Genomic DNA, 22,900 nt, shown 5'->3' on the forward strand with positions numbered 1-22,900 from the left:
CGCTTCTGATCCGTCTTCTCCGAGCGCCGCTACAGTTGCAAGTACCTGCTTTGGCTGGGCGGAGTCGACTTCAGGCTGGCCGCCGTATCCGAGTTCCGTCACCTTGCGATCAAACTCTGCAGTGTCCATGGACTGGGTGTCTCCGGAGATTGGGCTTAGATTTCCCAAAATCGACTCTTCAACCGGAGTTTCGCTTTCTCCGACAGCCTCTTGCTGATCCGGAGCAGCCGTTGTTTCCGGGGCCTCGACCTGCTCGGGACCGGCTCCGGCTCCATGATGGGCGGTTCCGGCGGTATGGGCCAAGAAGTGTACGAAGTGACACCTTTGCTTCTCTAACACCTGGGAGACCCGAGCGGATCCGCATTGGTCTTCCACCGTTACTTCTCGCTCGAGGGCGGATTGGGTGGGTTTTGATTTTTTCGGATCTAAGGCGGAATCTTCGCTAGGAAGTTCCTGCGTCTCGTATCGGATCTTCGCGACCGCGTCCTCGCTCGGCGGCGGTCGAGTCAGCGCTACTTACCAGTGGGTTTCCGTCGGAATCGACGGTTTCCCCGATGAAGATATGTATGCCGCCAATCGGGACGATGGAGAGCTTGACGGGGTCGGTTTTAGCCGGAATCCAACACTCATCCGGAGGGACGATCGGCAGATTTCCGGCGTAAAGGACACGCCCCACGGCGATGGTGTCGTCGTAGCTTCCCATGGCGGAACCCTCCCGGCTCCGGCCTCCGGACGCCGCAGCCCCACGGTGGGCGCCAACCGTCGTTGCCTGATCGACGGTACCTCGGAGGAGGGATCCTCACGAGGGGAGAAGAAGTAGGGGCCATAGGGCGGAGTGCACACGGGACGGTGGTACGCGAGTTACCCAGCCTTCGAACACCCGCACGATGACGGGGCCTACCGCCGCTTGTCCGGAATTATCCGGGCGCTTTCGCGTTGTTACAATGAGTTGTGGTTGTGCCTCTAGGGCTCCCGGGATCCGGCTTATAAAGGCGCACGGATCTAGGGTTTACATGGAGAGTCCTAGCCGGATTACGGATAGCCTAACTACGGTACAATATCTTGCCGTGCACGGCCACGGATCCGGCCTATCGATCCCGGGCTTGGACTTCTTCCTTCATGATCACCAAGAATCGGGCCGCCTCGATGGGCCACATGCCTCATCACCATCTGTGGGCCACCCGGGCTTACCGGATCTTGGCACTGTCGATGGTACACCCATGAAGTATACCCACAACAGTGGCCTTGTGGTAGTTCACCCAAGGCTTATCCATGGCAACGATCAGAGAGAGAGAGGGGGAGGGAGGGAGAGAGAGGGAGGGAGGCGATGATAGCATTAAGTCGACGTTGTACGGGTGAAAGGGGTAAATAGGTGCCTATTTGCGGTAGGTGGGCAAGTGGTGGCGCCATTTAACTCTGGGATTTCGGAAGCCAGTCCAGCAGGCATCTCGGAAATCGATTCACCCGCCATTGTCATGTACTTGGCCCGCCGTTGGAGCGGCCACAACGCTTGCCAAGCGGGCCAAATGTAGACCATTCGACAATGTGCGAGGCGTGGCGCCTATCATGAGCTTGTACGGGGTTGCCCGCAGGTTATTGAACCCAACATTTAGCCGGCACCTCAATAGACCTATTGTGATCGTTATTGAAGCTGCTAGTGGTGATGCTCTTAGCAGCATATTTGATGGGTACAAGGGTAAAACGTAGGAAGAAATATCTCCATTTATATAAAAGCATAACCGTATTATCATGTGGAAAGCAACAGCAACTTGACTAGTTTTCCGCTGTTCATCATCGCTGTCACCAGCCAGCCAGCCATCAGAAAGGCAGAAAGTGAGGATTACACAAACGGCAGGCAGGCAGGCAGAGAAAAGACCAAAATGATAGACAACAAAAGCAGGCCACACCAACGAAGGCTTTTTTTTCTACACCAACGGAAAAAAGGAAGAGAGAAAATGACAAACAGAAAAGGGAGAAAAAAGGGTAAAGGGAGGAAAGAACAGAGCAGAACAGAGTAACAGCTAACAACCGCGGCGCCGTCCGGCCGCCGCCACCACACCACGAGAAGTTGCAGGGGAGCTCTCCGTTTCCTAGCTCCGCCGCCGCGATCCGCCAGACCCAGTCGCCGCCCCTGCGCCGGACTCCTCGGCGACTGAGGCGAGCTTCTGGAGGTTGAGCTTGACGACGGTGTCGGTGAACATCCTGGTGTCGTCCTCGGTGTTCCCGTCGGGCACGTCGACGACGTATGACTCGAGGACGACGCAGTAGGGGCCGGGCTGGAACTCGGTGACGGAGGTGACGGAGCGGTAGTTGCGGAGGCGGTGCTCCCCGCCGAGGACGCTGAAGCTGAGGATGTGGCGGTCGTCGTCGAGGATCTCGAGCCGCTCCGTGCTGGTGGAGGCCGGGAGGCCGGACACGACGGTGACCTCGCGCACGCTGCCGACGCTGGCGCCGTCGCCCGCGGCGAGCGCGCAGGTGCGCACGAAGTGCTTGTACCGCTGCGGGTTGCCGAAGCTGCGCACGATGGGCCAGACGGCGCGCACCGGCGCCGCCACGCGCCGCGCCACCAGCGACGTGCAGGTGGCCCCCGGCGCGCGGCCCGGGAAGGTGTGGTGCGCGCGCACCGTGCCCTCCAGCGCCGCGCGCTCCGCCTCCGTCACCCCCTCCCGCAGCGCCCGCTCCATGTGCGCCTCCATGCGCGCAACCCCTGTCTCTGTCTCGGTCTCTGTCTCCCAAGATGTAGCTGGTGTGCGTGTTTCTTGATGGGTGCGAGATGGCTGATGGGGTCAGTCAGGGATGGTTATATACTGGCAGCGGCAGGGGGAGAGACGGAGACGGAGACGGAGCAGGGAGCACGGAGGGGAGGTGATCGATCTATCGACATCCATGCACGGGCTCGGGGCATGGTGAGAGCTACAGTGGCTAGCGAGCGAGGCGCGGGTTACGAGGAAGCCGACAAGCAGCCACTTTTTCACTGGAGGATTGTACAGATGATGAAGTGGTGCCAGCCCGTTTCGGAAACAGCGTCAACACACTCATGTTTACAGGGTGGGTATGTCAGCCAGACCAGGGGAGCACGCTTTATTTACAAGGTTGCTCACTTCACACTTCCTCGATGTTAAGGCCTCCTTTAATTTATAGAATTTATATAGAAATTGTGTAGGATTTGCATCCTACGTTGTTTGATTTTTAGAAACATATCCTATAAAAACTAATCCCACAAGAATTTTGTTGAATTTTGTATTGTAAATTTTACAGGAAAACAATGGCAAACCTCATAGATTTTTTTTTTACTAAAATCAAAACACACTTCATCCCTACTCCTATATGAATCAAATGAGCCCTAAAATCAATGTTAAGAAAACCGTTTATCGGTATCAACTCGATCGGCTGGCGGTTAGTGATTAATGGGCATTAATCAACCGATTAATCTGATAATCGGCCGATAAATGAGTTAATCGGCTAATCAGTACCCACCAAGTTGCGATTAGTCAGCCGATTCTTTTGAACTTATGTCTAAAATACAATTCTACATTTAGCAAAACTTTATAAATACTAGCTAAGTTTCTAAAAATATTAACATCCATAAACTCACATAAATAAGGTATAGAATATATTCCAGGTGGATCTAATTATATTGATTTAGTATTATATATTTTTTCATAAATTTCAAGGTTTTCAAATGTGCACTATTTTCATATATAACCGGTACATGTGTATGCTCACACATTTTTTATGAGGGTATGCTTTTTTTACTATGATTGTAACAAAAAAATATACTCACTTCGATTTATATTTGTTGACTCAACTTTAGCTAGATACAGTTGTATCTAGTCAAAAACACATCTAGATACATTCATATCTAGACAAAGTTGAATCAATTAATTTAAATCGGAGGGAGTAATAAATTCGAGCTATATGCATTGTTGATGCAAATACCATAGATTATGCCTCTATTTTCTAAAATAAACCCAATAATTTCATATATTCCATATCACCACGTAATCAAAATCGACAACATATTCATACACCTGCCGACCCAAATTAATTGACTCAACTTTATCTAGATACAGATGTACCTAAACGCGTTTGTTGACTAGATACATTTGTATCTGCATGAACTTGAGTCAATTAGTATGAACCGGTGGAAGCACATGTTTGTACATTTCCTAGCTACTCTCATGTTGGTCTGGAAAACCAAATATCTTGAAAATATGGCAGTAGACCGATTGATCAATGGCATATCTTTTAGAACATAATGGACATGTCTTTTGCATGTACCTTATCATTTTGTAGACACCTTGTTATGATTGAGCATACACAAAAAGATATATATATATATATATGTCTGAGTCCTTTTTGTGTGCTTGTGATGTCTGAAGAGGAGAAGCCTAGTGATGTGAAACATGGCAAGTGTGTGTCTGATCTCTGATCCGTCTGCGGGAGGTGAAAGTATTTGACGGGTGCTCCTGGAGGGTGGTACGGGCGGACGGTGCGGGCGGGCCTTGCTCGTACCGATGCCCATTAAAGCTGCTGGAAGCTGTCCTCACATTGTCCTTTCACCCAGGTGCATTATTATGTGCAAAAATAATTTCTATCACGTCAAATGCTAGAAAATGACAGTTTTCATTGATATTTCATTATTGACTTATTATTTTGATATCCTGTTTAGACAAGCATAAAAGGGAGCGGTAGCGTGGTGAAATACAAAAATCCTACCACTACTCGATGATATCTTGATAAAATAACAATGCAAAAACATGCTAAAATGCCCTCATCGGGCTTGTTGAAGGTCATTGCAGTGGTTATTAGGAGATGTACTAGTACATCTTATTACCGAGCTCTCCCGATACATAACGTACAGAAAGACATAGTGCATCCTAATTATAAGTAGTACCAATACTAGTGGTGGAACCTACACTACTCGAGAACCCCTCAACCATAGCACAAGCACACTCTCAACACTCTTGCTTTAGTTTACTTTCATTATTTACTTTGCTTTTAGTTACTTCAAACTCTTAAATTATTACCATCTTATCAACTTATAGTATAAGCTATTTCCAAAGCACGGTTTGGGTGTGAACGTGGTTGCGCCTGACAACGCAGTTGCGAGGTTCTGTTTATAGCTATGTGTAAAGGTTCGCAGGGAGGAACTTATTACTTATATAAATAATATTTTCTGCTACAAGTACCGCAACAACCCTTGTTGTTGGTCGCAGGAACCCAGTCATCAATGTGTGATGCAATCTATTGTTTTTCCCATGATCCATTGTGTCTCTATGTTTAAGTAGTGACTTGTTTATGGCAATTGTGAAATAGTTTGTTGTTGGTTTCATACAAGTATATGTTATCTCCTATGATGATCTTATGTACTGATATATGAGAGCACACATATGTTGGGGGATACATAAGGTTGTCACCGTTGCATGATGATAGGAGGAGGGATAGCCGGAGATTGGTAGAAACCGTGTCCCAAGTCTTAAGTATGCATGATATATTAATTCATGGTTAAAAAGGGAGATATAATAATGAGGACCTTTTTTTTTTGAGATAATAATGAGGACCTTGAAACTTACAACGGTGGTTTGGATTTTATGTCTTAATATATCTCTAGTTTGCTCGGAAATGGCCTTGGGATCAATCACTAGGGGTGTAATTGCACATGTTTTTGGCTGCACCTATCTCTATTGCTCCCCTCTAGAAGAAACAACAAAAATATTATCCATGTGCTTCACTAATTGCAACCAAATAAATAAAATAACAATTTTTCAAAACACTTGCTTCCTTGAGATACATCCTCCTACTTTACTCGCTTGCAATAGTTTACTTGTAGTGTTTACTTTTAGTAATCTCGCGTTTCCTAGATAGAATTAAAATGTACCTCACGTACTTGATGCATCTAAAATGCATACATGAACTTTCTAGTTTATTGCCACAAGTTCATTCATGTTTGCATGTCATATAAGTTTATATCAATGTTTTATATTTTGGGGAGGGGGGATTTTATAATGATCCCCTTTATTTTGGTTATAACTCTGCAGAAGAGGAATCTCCTGTTTGTGTATTTTTCACTTTCAAGGACCTATACAGAGTCAAATGGACCTCATATTTTTCGAGGATCAATATTTTACGAAGATTGATAATATGAAGCTTGAAATCACACGAACTGAGCCTGGAAGGCAAAAGGCCTATGGGTGGCGCGGCCCACACCCCTGGTCACGCCACCTAGGCGTCCTGCCTCCTCGAGCGTCCTCAGTCGGCCATAAAGAGTCCCAGATGATGGTATTGATCTAAAAAACCCTATATAAAGGACCCTCACATTGTATTGCAAAGGAGGTAGAGCATAGATCATAAACACCGAAATTTAATTGAGTCAACACCAACAAAGATTGGAAGGGGGGGCACCGTCGGAGAGATCTTATATCCCTGTAAGATCTACATCAACACCACCATGATGACTAGGGAGTAGTCCACCTCTGGGCTATGGGTTTGTTGCAGTAGGTTGTTCTATCTCTCTCTTGCTCTGTCATTGTATTAGCACCATATGAGCTACCCAACACAATATATTATGGTCATCTATGCAAACCTTTTGTGGTGGATCTTTGTTCTATGAGTTGATATTTGAGATTGGAATCCTCTTTTGTGTGAGATGTATAAGTAGATGCATATTATGTACCCCTTCTTGACTACTTGTTTCGGTCAAACTTGTATGAGAGAAGATTTGTGGGGAACATGTAAATTAAATGGAGTAACGTGGGGGTAGTGATTGAATAATGACACAAATTCAAGATCTACTTTGGTTTTTACCTTTCTTCTGTTGCCTCACTAGGGATTAAGTGGATACATGTGCTATAGTTTCATCTAGTGACATTCTAGGTGGTCTTGTTAAATCAAGGTAGTGATGACCCACAAGTATAGGGGATCGCAACAGTCTTCGAGGGAAGTATTACCCAATTTATTGATTCGACACAAGGGGAGACAAAGAATACTTGTAAGCCTTAACAGCGGAGTTGTCAATTCAGTCGCACCTGGAAACAGAACTTGCTCGCAAGAGTTTATCGATAGTAACAGTTTTATGGCAGTGGAAATAGCGAAATAACAGCAGCGGTGAAATAAAGACAGCGGTAGTGATTATAGTAAACGAGCAGGATTAAAATATCGTAGGCACGAGGGACGGATTTAACGGGCGTTGCATGGATGAGAGAAACTCATGTAACAATCAAAGCATGGGCATTTGCAGATAATAATAAAACGGTATCCAGGTACTAATCAATCAATAGGCATGTGTTCCATATTTAGTCGTACGTGCTCGCAATGAGAAACTTGCACAACATCTTCTGTCCTACCAGCCGGTGGCAGCCGGCCTCTAGGGAAACTACTCGGATATTAAGGTACTCCTTTTAATAGAGTACCGGAGCAAAGCATTAACACTCCGTGAACACATGTGATCCTCACATCACTACCATCCCCTCCGGTTGTCCCAATTCTTGTCACTTCGGGGCCATTGGTTCCGGACGAGCAACATGTGTATACAACTTGCGGGTAAGATCATAAACAACGAATATCTTCATGAATCAATAACATGTTCAGATCCGAGATCATGGCACTCGGGCCCTAGTGACAAGCATTAAGCATAACAAGTTGCAACAATATCATAAAAGTGACATCTACGGATACTAGGCACTATGCCCTAACAATCTTATGACTATTACATGACCAATCTCATCCAATCCCTACCATCCCCTTCAGCCTACAGCGGGGGAATTACTCACACATGGATGGGGGAAACATTGCTGGTTGATGGAGAGGCGTTGGCGGTGATGGCGGTGAAGATCTCCTCCAACTCCCGTCCCGGCGGAGTGCCGAACGGAGACTTCGGCTCCCGCGACGGAGTTTCGCAATGTGGCGGCTCTCTGGAGGGTTTCTGGCGATGTCGACTTCTCCCCGTGCGTTTTTAGGTCGAACCCGATAAGTAGTCCAAAGGGGGGCGTCGGAGGCCAGCCGAGGGGGCCAGACCACATGGCCGCGCGGGCCCCCCTGGGCCGCGCCGCCATGTGGTGTGGGGCCCTCGGGCCTCCACCTCCTTCGCCCTTCCGGCTCCGTCAATATTTTGGTAAAATAGGGCCATCCGAAGAAATTCCGAGGATTTTCCCGAAAGTTGGATTTCTGCACAAAAACGAGACACCGGAGCAGCTTCGCTGAAAACAGCGTTAGTCCGCGTTAGTTGTATCCAAAATACACAAATTAGAGGCAAAACAATAGCAAAAGTGTTCGGGAAAGTAGATACGTTTTGGACGTATCAACTCCCCCAAGCTTAGCTTATTGCTTGTCCTCAAGCAATTCAGTTAACAACTGAGCGATAAAAGAACTTTCACGAACACATTTGCTCATATGATGTATATATGCTCATGCTATGGCTAATACTTAAGCAGTTCATAATAAGATACATGCAAATAAGATCATCCAACAGCTATGTCAATCATGGAGAGGTACCAACAATTAATAATAAGCACCATGAAGCATGTATATAAGCAGGATTGCAATGTTCATAAGAGAATATGATAAAGTGGTATCTCGCTTGCTCGTATTTGATCGGCAAAACATAAATGCCGAGGCACCTCTTGAGTTCATAGAAAGACTAGAAGTAGTGATTGTCAAAGATAAAAGCATCAAAGTTATACCACAATCAATCATATTTTGAGACAAGCATATTATACTAAGAATGACAGCTTAGTGCTCTCAAGATAGTGCTCAAAGAAAGAATGGAGACACAACATAAAAGTAAAAGATTGACCCTTCGCAGAGGGAAGCGAGGATTAACATGCGCTAGAGCTTTTCATTTGTAAAGCGAGAGTAAAATTATTTTTGAGAGGTGTTTGTTGTTGTCAACGAATGGTAATGGGTACACTAACTACCTCATCAACCGGACTCACAAGAGCGGCTCCCATTTTATTTTATTTCTGGTTGGCACTCCTTCCAACCTTTCTTTCACAAACCATGGCTAACCGAATCCTCGGGTGCCTGCCAACAATCACATACCATGAAGGAGTGCCTTTTTATTTAAGTTTTATTATAATGATGACACTCCCCCCAACCTTTGCTCACACAAGCCATGGCTAACCGAATTCTTCGGGTGCCGTCCAACAATCACAAACCATGGAGGAGTGTCTATTTAAGTTAATTAATTTGGGACTGGGAATCCCATTGCCAGCTCTTTTTGCAAAATTATTGGATAAGCGGATGTGCCACTAGTCCATATGAGAGTCCGTCAAAAGTAAATGACAAGGTTGAAAGCTAAACACCACATACTTCCTCATGAGCTATGAAACATTAACACAAATTGAGAAGCATTTTGAAGGTTTTAAAGGTAGCGCATGAGAATTTACTTGGAATGGTTTGAAATGCCATGCATAGGTATTTATGGTGGACACTTATGGAACAACTTGGTTTTCAGGTGTTTGGAAGCACGAGCGGCGTCACCGCTCAGTACAAGTGAAGGCTAGCAAAAGACTAGGGAGCGACAAATCAAGAGAGCAGTGAACTCGTCATAATTATGCTTGCGGCAAAATAAATTAACGGAGGCATAAAAGTGATACAAGAACTACGAAGCAATATAAATCATCGAGGCTTAATTGACTTTTTGTTCAGTCATATGCATGCATGAGCATGTGCCAAGTCGATATAAATGAATTATTCAGAGGAGGATACCACAATGCCATACTTACTTATGAATAAAACAATGCAAGCAAACATCCATGACATGCTACTCATATTAATAAATTGAAACTAACCATGAGAGATCATGAGCTACTAGACTTTCTCAAATAACATATACCTCACATGAACCAACTAAGCATGATCATATGGATGAGTATATGTACAAAAATGAAAGCAAATAGAGTTCATACCAGCCCCTCACCACAATCAGATTGTCGTAGATCGTCATTATTGCTTTTTCACTTGTGTAGCTTGGATAATATGAAATGAAAACCACGCTCCAGCCACCGAAGACCATTGAACTCATGATAAACTTTACAAACCAAAGAAGAACAACAAATATTTTTGGTGTTTTTGAATTAGAAACAAGCACGAAAGAAAACAAGCAAACAAAGCAAAATCTTTTTGGGTTTTCTTATAGCAAACTAACGATAGCAAATAAAGGAAACTAAGAGCAAGGTACCAAATAAACAAATGGTGAAGAGAAACAACAGAAATATTTTTGGTCTTTTTGTGTTTTAGGAAAGAAACAAAGTGAAAACAAAAGAATGCAAACTAACAGAAACACAGAAAAGCAGGATGACAGAAATCTGCCAAATCCTGACAGCAGTACAGAAATCGAATTTAACAAAAATCTTCCACTGCTCAGATCAAAAAGTGTTCAACTAATGAAAGTTAGATAACAACCTGGGGAACATGCTCAAAAATTGGCAAATCAAAATAACGTTCTGGCTGTGCGTACGAATTTTTTTGGTAACAGCACAGAATCTGTTTTTGGATAGCACTTCCCCAAATATCATCTCCCTCTCATTAGAAAACCACTCTAGAGACTAAACAAGTATGTACAAGTATCCAGCAACCATAATATGCAAAGAATGAGTGATGCCGGTATACCTCCCCCCAAGCTTAGGCTTTTGGCCTAAGTGGAGTTCATTCCCAACGAGGGTCGGAGTTCCACGCCGGTGGATCATACATGGAGTGGTAATAGGGCCCCTGTGCAGAAGAATATCGTGGAGGCTCCACATGACCATGATGTTGATATGAGGAGCTTGCTGCATCGGATGAAGAGTCGGGATGCTCCTCGGTCTCCTCCACATTTTCCCTCACACGACGGCTTTCTCTTTCTATGTATGCATTTAGCTCATTTTCTGTGATCGACCACCCGTTCCTGGCATCAAGGTTAAACAAAACAGGTGCAGGCAATCGTACTAGTTTTTCAATTTTCTTAGTTATACTCCAACTTTTCTTATACAAAGTTATCCTATAATGCAGGTTGTTCAAACTGGATGCATCTGAAATAAATTCATGTCTAATCATGGAAACAACATCAAGCTTCTCTATAGAAAGCGGAATATCTAAATGGTGAGGTTCTACACCATGCATAGCTAATAAGCGAGAGGCGATAAGACCTCCACAAATTCCTCCTTTCTCACGGTTAGTAGCAAGTCTACAAGCTATTAAAGCACCCAAATTATAAGTCCTATCCTGTTGCAAAGCAGCGAGCTAAGAAAGCCAAGTCTGGGACAGATAATTTACCTCCAGTCCTTCTTGCAAGGACGCACTTTGTAATGAAATAGGCAAAGTAGCGGATGGCTGGATGTTGAATGCTACTAATCTTACCATCATTGGAGAGGCTCCTCCCATTACAAATCCTTGTATAAAGATCTGAGAGCTCCTGCGGTGTTCCCCTGATCTTCTCGCAGGATCCCCATTGCGGTACTCCAATTGCTGCACAAAAACCACTAAATGACAAGTTGACAGACTTTATTGTAAATTTTATACTGGACCATGGGGTCCGATCGCGACCAATTGAACTTGAAGTCCTGCACAAAAGACATAGTTAATTTTGCATATTGTCTTGGCTCTCCTTCAACAAAACCACTCAGCCCTGCACGAGAGATTAGAGTTTGCACATCTTGTAAAATCCCCGCACTTCTCATAAAGTCCACGCATGGGTAGTAAGAGGGGTATACTCCCTCCTCACGATTGACTCTCGTAACTTGCTGGACTTCCAATTCTTCTTGGTTCAATTGGGGCACACCTCCTTCCATTTTCTGAAATTTTCAACAATCATTATAAAATTTGATTTCAAGGTGTGTAATTGAAGGGAACTACTATAGGAACTTGCTAGAGTACTACACATGCATCAAAACTAATTTCTACCACTTAGAACAAGCATGCAAGCTCACTAAACATGTTATCTACAGCAGCAAAATATTCAAGATATACTCAACCAAATGAAATTCTAATTGGACAATCAAAGGAGTCACATACCAAGGAGTAAATGTGCCAAATTTCGGACAGAAATCTGGGCTGAGCAAGGAGATCGAAAAATCGCGAGTTCTTGAGCGAAACACGAGTGAGAGAAACTTGGTACGAGTTTTTTCGGGAGAGAGAAGGTGCTGGGAGGAAGAGATGATGAAGTGGGGCAAGGGGTGGCCCACACCACATGGTGGCGCGGCCCCCTTGCTGGCCGTGCCGCCCTATGGTGTGGCACCCCCTGGTGCCCCACAGGTCATCCTCTCGGTGCTCCCGAGTGCCTCGTCGAAAAATAGGACCAACGGTATAATTTTTGTAATTTTTAGAGAACTTCGAAAAATGCACATTTCTGGGTATTAAATTAATGATTACTGCGCAGTAAAATGATTTCTAAAATCTTAAATGACTAAAGCATATTGCAAAACAACAGTGCTACAGCAAGTAAAATAGGTGAAGGGAGAGAGAAAGAAAGAAGTGTTGTTTAGCTCTTTTATGCAATAAAATATACTTGTTAACAAGGTTGATCAAGTCTTGCTACCAAATAATTTTATATGACATAAGAAGAAATAAACCTCAAATCAATCATGTTACCTTATATTGAATTGATATGGATCCAATCACAAGAGTTTGATATTCTTCTTTAGGCTCATATATAGGACAATCAATGGATCCCACTTTGATAGTTTTCACATTAAAAATTGTATTGACTCCACATACTTTATCAATCCTCTTGGGAAAATAGACAGTGTGTTCCTTATCATCAACATTGAAAGTAACCATGCCTTTATTGCAATCAATAACAGCCCCTGCAGTATTAAGAAAGGGTCTTCCAAGAATAATGGACATATTATCATCTTCAGACATTTCCAACACAACAAAATCAGTTAATATCAAGCAATGCTGAGTAACTTGAACAGGAACATTTTCACATAAACCAACAGGAATAGCAGTAGATTTATCAGCCATTTGCAAGGATATATCAGTTGGTATCAATTTATCTAAATCAAGTCTCTTATAAAGAGAAAAAGGCATCACACTCACACCTGCTCCTAAATCACATAGAGCAGTTCTAACATAATTATTCTTGATGGAACAAGGAATAGTTGGTATACCTGGGTCGCCCAACTTCTTTGGAATCTTACCATTGAAGGAGTAATTAGCAAGCATAGTTGAAATTTCCTCATTGGGGACTTTCCTTTTGTTAGTAACAATATCTTTCATATACTTTGAATAAGGAGGCAATTTAATAGCATCAGTCAAAGGGATTTGCAAAAATAAAGGTTTCATCCAATCACAAAATTTATTATAATGTTCCTCTTCCTTTGATTTTAGTTTCTTAGCAGGAAAAGGCATTTGCTTTTGAACCCAAGGTTCTCTTTCATTACCATGTTTCTTTGTAATAAAATCTTCTTTAGTATACTTTTTATTTTTATCATGCTTTTCAGGTTCTTTTTCAACCTCTTCTTTATCAGGAGTATTATTCTTATCATTATCTTCCTCATGTTCATTACCACTTTCAGTTTCAGCATCAGAAATAGAAATACTATTAGGATCATTAACAGGTTCAGAGGATTCTACAACATTCTTATGTTTCTTTTTCTTTTTCTTAGATGGAGCACTAGTTTTAATTAGTTGAGAATCTTGTTCAACTCTTTTGGGATGCCCTTCAGGATATAGAGGATCCTGGGTAGAAGCACCACCTCTAGTTGTTACTTCATAAGCATGTTTTTCTTTAGAATTATTTCCCAACAAGTCATTTTGCACTTTAGTAAGTTGATCAATTTGAGTTTGAACCATTTAAAAATGTTTAACAAGTATCTTAACATCATTGGAGGTTCTCTCCACAATACCATGCAATTCACTAATAGCTCGGGAATTTTCCATTAAATGATTCTCTACTCTCATATTAAAGTTTTCTTGCTTAACAATATAATTATCAAATTCATCTAAGCATTGAGCAGGAGATTTTGAATACGGAATATCTTCCCTAGTAAAGTGTTGAAGCGAGTGTACCTCAATCATGGATGAAGGGGAATTGTCTCACATATATCTTCTATAGGAGGTAAATTCTTCACATCTTCGAGGTTTAATACCTTTCTCCTTAAGAGACTTCTTGGCTTCCCTCATATCTTCATCATTCAATTTAATCATACCCTCTTCTTCACTATCGGTGTCGGGGTTGGTTCGGTGTAGACCAATCATCATGATTCCGGCCTATTTTAGCCAATAATTCTTCGAGCGTCGTACTGGAGTTCTTTTCTGAAAACACAACCAGACACAACTATCCAGGTATGCCCTAGACTCAATAGTTAGTCCACTATAAAATATATCAAGTAAATCATGCTTTTCCAAATCATGGTCGGCTGAGCTCTAATAAGAGAGCAAAATCTAGCCCAAGCCTCAGGCAATTTCTCTCCATCTTCCTGGTCAAAATTATAAATTCTCCGCAAAGCGAGCATGTTGAGCACTAGCGGGAAAGTATTTGCGGAAGAAAACATCAAGCAATTCTTTTGGACTTTTAATAGAACCAGGAGGCAAATTATTATACCAAGTTTTAGCATTATCCTTTAATGAGAAAGGAAAAATTTTAGCGACAAAATAAGTACGCATCTTAATATCATCAGAAAACAAGCCACTAAGAGTAGATAACTCAGTCATGTGTTCGACAGCACTTTCTTTTTCAGTACCACAAAAGGGTGTTTTCTCAACAATAGCTATATGAGATAAATCAAGAGAAAAATCATAATCTTTATCCCTAATGTTTATAGGAGATGTGGCAAATTTAGGATCAGGAGATGGTTTATATCTAACAGCATGTTCACGCAAGCAACTTTTTAATTTTTCTTGCATCGGTAGTAGCATTGCATTTTTCAATAAAATCATCATCAAGCTCTACATAATCCTCATCAAGATCATCACTAGAATAATCAACGGACTCGGGTGAATTAACAGGTGTAGCAGCATTAGGAGTTTCGAGTATTTTCAATTTGTCTAGACTTAGCAATTGTAGCATCTAGAAAAGATCCCAATGAACCACTATCATCAAGCACAGCAGAAACATTATCAATATTATGAGAATTTTCAGATTCAGCAGAAGTACCAGCACGCGAAGCATGTGGCGGTGAAACAAGTTTATCAATCACAGATGGTGAATCAAGAGCAGCAGAGGTACTAAGAGTTGTACCTTTTCTTGTAGTGGATGGTAATATGGCGATCTTAGTATCGCGAGGTTTACCCATAATGGAGAATTTGCAGCGAACAATATCAATCCAAGTGAACTTCCAAATAAAGCTATGCTCCCAGGCAACGGCGCCGAGAAAATAGTCTTGATGACCCACAAGTATAGGGGATCGCAACGGTCTTCGAGGGAAGTATTACCCAATTTATTGATTCGACACAAGGGGAGACAAAGAATACTTGTAAGCCTTAACGAATGGAGTTGTCAATTCAGCTGCACTGGAAACGAGACTTGCTCGCAAGAGTTTATCGATAGTAACGAGTTTTATGGCGAGTGGAAATAGCGAAATAACAGCAGCAGTGAAATAAAGACAGCGGTAGTGATTATAGTAAACAGCAGGATTAAAATACTGTAGGCACAGGGACGGATTTAACGGGCGTTGCATGGATGAGAGAAACTCATGTAACAATCAAAGCATGGGCATTTGCAGATAATAATAAAACGGTATCCAAGTACTAATCAATCAATAGGCATGTGTTCCATATTTAGTCGTACGTGCTCGCAATGAGAAACTTGCACAACATCTTCTCGTCCTACCAGCCGGTGGCAGCCGGGCCTCTAGGGAAACTCATCGGATATTAAGGTACTCCTTTTAATAGAGTACCGGAGCAAAGCATTAACACTCCGTGAACACATGTGATCCTCACATCACTACCATCCCCTCCGGTTGTCCCAATTCTTGTCACTTCGGGGCCATTGGTTCCGGACAGCAACATGTGTATACAACTTGCAGGTAAGATCATAAACAACGAATATCTTCATGAATCAATAACATGTTCAGATCTGAGATCATGGCACTCGGGCCCTAGTGACAAGCATTAAGCATAACAAGTTGCAACAATATCATAAAAGTGACATCTACGGATACTAGGCACTATGCCCTAACAATCTTATGACTATTACATGACCAATCTCATCCAATCCCTACCATCCCCTTCAGCCTACGGCGGGGGAATTACTCACACATGGATGGGGGAAACATTGCTGGTTGATGGAGAGGCGTTGGCGGTGATGGCGGTGAAGATCTCCTCCAATTCCCCGTCCGGCGGAGTGCCGGAACGGAGACTTCGGCTCCCGCGACGGAGTTTCGCAATGTGGCGGCTCTCGGAGGGTTTACGGCGATGTCGACTTCTCCCCGTGCGTTTTTAGGTCGAACCCGATAAGTAGTCCAAAGGGGGCGTCGGAGGCCAGCCGAGGGGGCCGGACCACATGGCCGCGCGGGCCCCCCGGGCCGCGCCGCCATGTGGTGTGGGGCCCTCGGGCCTCCACCTCCTTCGCCCTTCGGCTCCGTCAATATTTTGGTAAAATAGGGCCATCTGAAGAAATTCCGAGGATTTTCCCGAAAGTTGGATTTCTGCACAAAAACGAGACACCAGAGCAGTTCTGCTGAAAACAACGTTAGTCCGCGTTAGTTGTATCCAAAATACACAAATTAGAGGCAAAACAATAGCAAAAGTGTTCGGGAAAGTAGATACGTTTTGGACGTATCAGGTAGTATATTTGAGATCCAAACATTATGTCAAAGTTCTTAAAGCTATACTCTCTTAATTCTTAAATACCGGATTGCTTGAAGTTTTCCATTTCTGGAGGAGTATAAGAGAGATGTGTTGCATCTTCTCTATCTTAGGACGTAAGCCCATACAAATACTTATTTCACAATATGAGATTCCACCAACATAATATAACTTATGAATTGTTTAAGTACATTACACCTTTATGAGAGAGTAGACAAGTGAAACCATGAACCCCATACCAATTTTAATCATAAGAAACACCAAACCAACACTTTAATCAACCTCTACAATTTCAGCACTTATTAATTTCGAAAATCTAAAATTAATTTTTGTAGGGATTCGTAGCATAGAAAACAACAATTTTCATACCGCAAGAACGAATAACAAGCCAAGATCTAATCTAGTAGATGGTAGCAACGAGGTGAAGATCAACATATCCTCGAAGATCGCTAAGCATTAATGAGATAAATCTCGTGGTGTATGTAGTCGATCACTTGCCGCTTTCAAAAGCGTGTAGGAGATCTTGATGGTGCCACAATCGGGCAGCACCTCCGCACTCGGTCACACGTACGGTGTTGATGACGGCGTCCTTCTCCCCGTTCCAGCAGGAAGCGGATGTAGTAGATCCTCCTCAGAATCCCGCCACCACGACGATGTGATGATGGTGGTGGTGGAGATCTCCGGCAGGGATTCGCCGTAACCGTTGCGGGAGAAGGAGGGAGGAGGGAGTAGCTAGGGTTTGGGAGAGGGGGGCACTTGGGGCGCCGGCCTGGGAGCCCCTTGGTGGTGCGGCTGGCTTTGATGTGGCATGTCCCCTCCCCTCTCCTCCTCTATATATAGGTGTAAAACCTAGGGTTCTCCAAAACCACTTTGGAGTCCAACTCCCAAACTTACCAAAATTGGAAACCTAGATGGAAAGCGATTTCTCCCTTTCCTTCTCTTGTTGGTCGGCCACCATGGTGGAGTCCACCATGGACTCCACCTTCCCACTTGGTGGGTTGGCTAGGGCTGGTGGAGTCCCTCCGCGACTCTACCTGCCATAGTGATTTATTCCCGATGATTCTAGAACCTTGTACTACCTTCCATAAATTCACCGGACCATTCCCAAACTTGCAATGGGACTTCCTATATATGAATCTTATTCTCCAGACCATTCTGGAGCTCCTCGTGATGTACTGGATCCCATCCGAAACTCTGAACAATATTCGAACTCCATTACATATTCAATATCTACTTAAAACGACATCGAACCTTAAGTGTGTCACCCTACGGTTCGTGAACTATGCAGATATGATCGAGACTCTTCTCCGATCAATAACTAATAGTGGTACCTGGAGATCCATAATAGCTCCCACGTATTCAACGATGACTTTTTAATCAAAAGAACCATTTACATACGATACTGATTCCCTTTGTCTCGCGATATTTTACTTATCCGAAGTTTGATCGTCGGTATATCTATACCTAGTTCAACCACGTTACTGAGAAGTACTCTTTACTCGTACCGTGATATGACATCCCTTGTGAGCCATTCACATGCTTGCAAGCTAGTTGGATGACATTTCACCGAGAGGGCCCAGAGTATATTTATCCGTCATTTGAATGGACAAATCCCACTAAGATATAACAATAAATATTTTTATTATTGCCTCTTGGGCATATCTTCAATAGCCTCCTACTTTGCACTAGAGTCAATAATCTAGTTTACATTTGTAAAGATCTAACACATTGGCCTTCTGGTGCTTATCATGTTTGCTTATGGGTGAGGTTTCAGTCAACGAATATGACATGCTCAGAAACGTATGTATTTTTCAATTCATTTGCATCTCCACGTATCACTCAGTTTTTCAAATGAGTCGGCATTAATCGTATATGTTTGGTCTTCTGGTGGAACCTTAATTCCACACGGTCTGAAATATGTTATCAATATTGTACAATATAGATTCATAGTTCTGACACTACCGGAACTACACCAAGTTCTCAAAGAACTCCTCGACTCAAACACCCTCGGTCATTGTCAAAATAATGATATACTCTGCCTTCGTTTGTAGAATCCGTCACAATATTTAGAACTCATCTAAATCTAGAATAGACTTCGTCTAGCCCATTGTGCTACCTTTTAATGAACACTTAGCCTAATTGAGATCGAAATTTATTTTTATATGTGACAAAACTAATATCGGTGCAACACCTTACAGCGATGTGTTTGTCATTACCCCATATAAAACTATATATTTATATCCTTGGCTCTGACAAAGCACTCAGGGATATTTTTACAATTGTCCAATGATCATCAGATGAATCATTCTGATATATGCTCGTAACACCTTAGAGCATAAAACACCTGATTGTGTACATATTATTCGTGATCTAAAATGTGTTTTTACTCACTAGGTGTCAAATACACTCAAGTCTTGTTAAACCTCCACATGGAAAAGAACACCTTCTAGACGTTTTCATATTGAACTACTTCAATATTTATTCTATGTACTTTGACTTAAACTTATTATGTGTTTCAATCTATCTTCATAGATCTTGACGCTAAATATGTTCTTAGTCCATATCCTTTCAATGAAATTAATTTTCAATGGAACCTTTTTAATCAGATCAAGTACATGATTACATTATTTATAATCAACGATATGTTATCACATAAAGTATTATAAAGATGTCTCAGCGCTCCCACTTAATTTCTTGCAAATGCAAGCATCTTCATCGTTTCCGATGAATGAATCAAAACTCTTTGATTATTTTATCCGGTGAAGATTCCAACTCCGTGATACTCACTTCATCCAGTGAAGTTTGTATACCTTTCTAGAATTCTACGGACTAGCAAAACTCTCAGTTGTATCTTGTATAGACCTTAAATACACACTTCTGTTAAGGAATGTATTTCTGCCATCCTACTAACATATCTCATAAAAGAAATATGTAGCGATTGCTAGAACAATCCGTATAGACTATAAGCATCGCTGCGAAAGATCTAATCTTATCGCAGTCAACTCTTTGAACTTTGTCGAAAACAATCTTTCGACAAGTCGAGCTTGTTCAAGGATATTTCATCCATGTCCGTTAATTTTATAGATCCACTTACTTTCAAAAAGTATTTATTCCTTTAGAAGGTTTACCAAGCTCCAAGCTTGATTATAGATACTATCTCGGATTTCATGGCTCTTAGCCATTTTAACGGAGTCAGGACCCATCATAACTTCTTTGTATGTATTTGGTGTATCATTGTTAAAAACCAATCCCTTGTCCATAAATCATTTATTTGATCACAAAGTAAACCATACCTACAAGGTTCAATAGGTACTTCAATCTCCATGACTATAACACTTTGTAGACATGGGAACCATGATCGTCGTGGCCGCTTTCAAAACCATTTCCGATGCTGCACTACTCTGATCATCATGCTAAGGTTCATCAACCTTATAAAGTTCCATTGTCCTCCCACTCAAATACTTCGTTAGAAACAATTTCTTAGAAATAAGCAAGAAATATCGACAAACATTTTTGTCTTTGACTTCATAGTGGAAAGTATTCCCAATTTGTTCTCTAGGATAACCAACAAAGACATTCATACGATTTTGGTTGTAAACTCATTTACTTATGCTATGCATACCAAAATTTAAGAAAGGACTATTAGGGTTTATACCCAGGCTATAACTCTTATGATGTAATTTCAACGGATTATGATGACGCTCTATTTAGTGTAAAAGCGGTAGTCTCTAAAGCATAATCCACAAAAATATGATGGCATCATTTTATTTTTATTTCATCATTAATACAACAAGGTTTGGATACGTCTCTCGAATACTCCATCATAACTATGGTATTCCGAGAAACGTGAGTCATGGAACAATTTCGTAACTCTCTTAGATATTCACTAAAACTTGTAATTCAAATATTTCCACCATGATCCAATGATAGATATTTAACTTTTATATTACGATGATTTCCACTTCGTGCTAAAACTTTTTTTTTAAATCTATTCAAATGTTTCAGACTTCTTCCTTGTTGAACAAATATATCCATATATATACACTCAATTCATCATTGGAAATTTTTATGAAGTAGAAGAATCTTCCGCACACAACTATGCCCAATGAACCGCATACATCATCATGTATGTTTCCACTAAGTTAGTTGCCCATTCAACTCTTGGCCTATGAACGGTATTTCAGTCATTTTCTTTAGAAAAGATTTGCAAGTGCCAAACGATTCAAAAATCAAATGACTCCAAAAATCCATTTGCATGGAGTTTCTTCATGCGTTCCTTTCCAACATGACCTAAATTGCGGTTTCACAAATAATTGGAATTCAAATCATTTGCCTTATGGCATTTTAGCGTCAGTGTTATGCATGTGTGTTTCACCATTAAGATTTATAATAACTTAACCACCGTACATGGAGTATGGTCAGAATTTGAACAACTCATTATTTTCATTTGACCAGAGCAAAATAAAAATTATTAAATTCTTTATGATAGATCTGAAAAGCTAGGTAGAATGCCAACGACGAACACAATAACACTTTATTTTGACATCTCATACCAACCAATATGGTACAAATACCCAAGGACTCTATTATGTGACCAATCAAAGAATATATTCATAACATGTATATCATCTATATACACCTAAGCTAGACTTTCTAGTCTTTTCTTTCTTTCAGCCAAAATCTTTTTTTTTGTAGTTTCTCTTTCGAGTTTGCTCATATTTCAGAAAAAACTTCAACATCCTAGGCTTGTTGGTCAAATACCAATAACCTTGAGGTTCACACTTTGAAGTTGATCATCACATGCCAAGTATTTCGGATTTCACTATTAATAACTTTTTAATGTGATGAACAATTTCACCCATAATTTTATCCATCAAATCATGACAACTTCATGATGAAGCTACTATGGCTTACATGGATATGCAAATAACGTTAGTGCCCAACAAGTTGGAGGATCGGGATGCCTAGCGTCTTTAATCTTCGTACATTCCCATAAAACTTATGAGTTTATGTAGTCTCACTAAATTATATTCTATTATCTTGTAATAAGGTCTTAGATATCACATATATCTCACACCTTGCTTATTTCTGAAAACAAACTTTTCAGCTCCTTACTTTTCAAACGGATTTGAACATCAACTTTCACAGAGACAAGATAATTTTAGATACTAATTGAAATCATTGATATTCGACAACAATTTGAGGATTACCAAAAGTTTGCAACATGACTTAATCATTTCTTGATTCTTTAATAATACGGTACTAGTTTGTAAAGTTACTTGTCAGGTTTAACAATGTTTCTATCTCAATTACAAGCATGGCGCAAGGTAGAAAATAGATGCCAATTCTACAATATTTAATTTAAGGGATTTCTATTTTCGTGCCCCTGCTTCGTTAGTTGTACTCAGTTTTCCCCAGCTCGTTAGTTTTTCCTCAGTTTTCCCCTCCCTCTAGTTTGAAACCCATCGAAGACGCGGGTTGCCGTCAGGTCGGAGGCCTTACCGTTACCGTGAGGTCGGTTCCTCGCCGACCGTCTCGTGCCGACGGGTGGATCCATCTACCGTTGACGCGTGGGCCGTTTTATTTCCTGATTGTATACGCGATGCTGCCAATGACAAATGGGGCCGCTCTATGGGGCTGCCGCAGCCAATGACCAGTGGGTCGTCTATTTATTTATAGAAAATTATATATTGCCGCTCTGTGGGGCCTCCGCAGCCAATGACCGCTGTGGTCGTCTATTTTATTTAGAGAATATAATATAGAGCCGCTCTGTAGGGGCCGCCTCAGCCCATGGCAGGTGACTATTTTCGCAGCTTAATCTAAAGTGACTCTTATGCTAAATATTGTGCATCCTGACGTTGACCTAGCAGTGGCGGCGAGCATAGCCGTTCTGACCATGCCGATATCGGCATCGGCATCGGCATCGTTTGGAGGATGTGGTGCTCGAATAATAGTGAAAATGCTATATTATTTTTTACATGCATAATATATTGAAAATAGCTAGATCTCTAAATCGATGCATATGAAGCTACATATATATTCTTGGTCATAATCCCCTTAATTATCTAAAGAGGATGGATGCATGGCTTCACGTCGTCGTCGCTTTCATCGTCAGTATCTTCGTCGTCTGAGTAGTAGTACCTCCTGCACATTGTTCCGTCGAACACCTTCA

The 22,900-nt window shown here is 41.9% G+C and overlaps 1 protein-coding gene across 1 annotated transcript; it reads right to left on the minus strand.

Moving 5' to 3' along the window:
* Nucleotides 1-2,090: 2,090 nt before the first annotated feature.
* On the minus strand, nucleotides 2,091-2,696 carry LOC124676714 (abscisic acid receptor PYL9-like). The gene has a single exon (XM_047212751.1). It carries the CDS (start codon nucleotides 2,694-2,696, stop codon nucleotides 2,091-2,093), a length of 606 nt encoding a protein of 201 aa, XP_047068707.1.
* Between the last annotated feature and the right edge of the window lie 20,204 nt (nucleotides 2,697-22,900).

The sequence above is a fragment of the Lolium rigidum genome, chromosome 7 (genome assembly GCF_022539505.1).
Source record: "Lolium rigidum isolate FL_2022 chromosome 7, APGP_CSIRO_Lrig_0.1, whole genome shotgun sequence".
Classification (NCBI taxonomy): domain Eukaryota; kingdom Viridiplantae; phylum Streptophyta; class Magnoliopsida; order Poales; family Poaceae; genus Lolium; species Lolium rigidum.

Excerpts from the sequence above, each read along its gene's own strand:
- LOC124676714 (XM_047212751.1), bottom strand. The coding sequence starts at position 2,696 with ATGGAGGCGCACATGGAGCGGGCGCTGCGGGAGGGGGTGACGGAGGCG.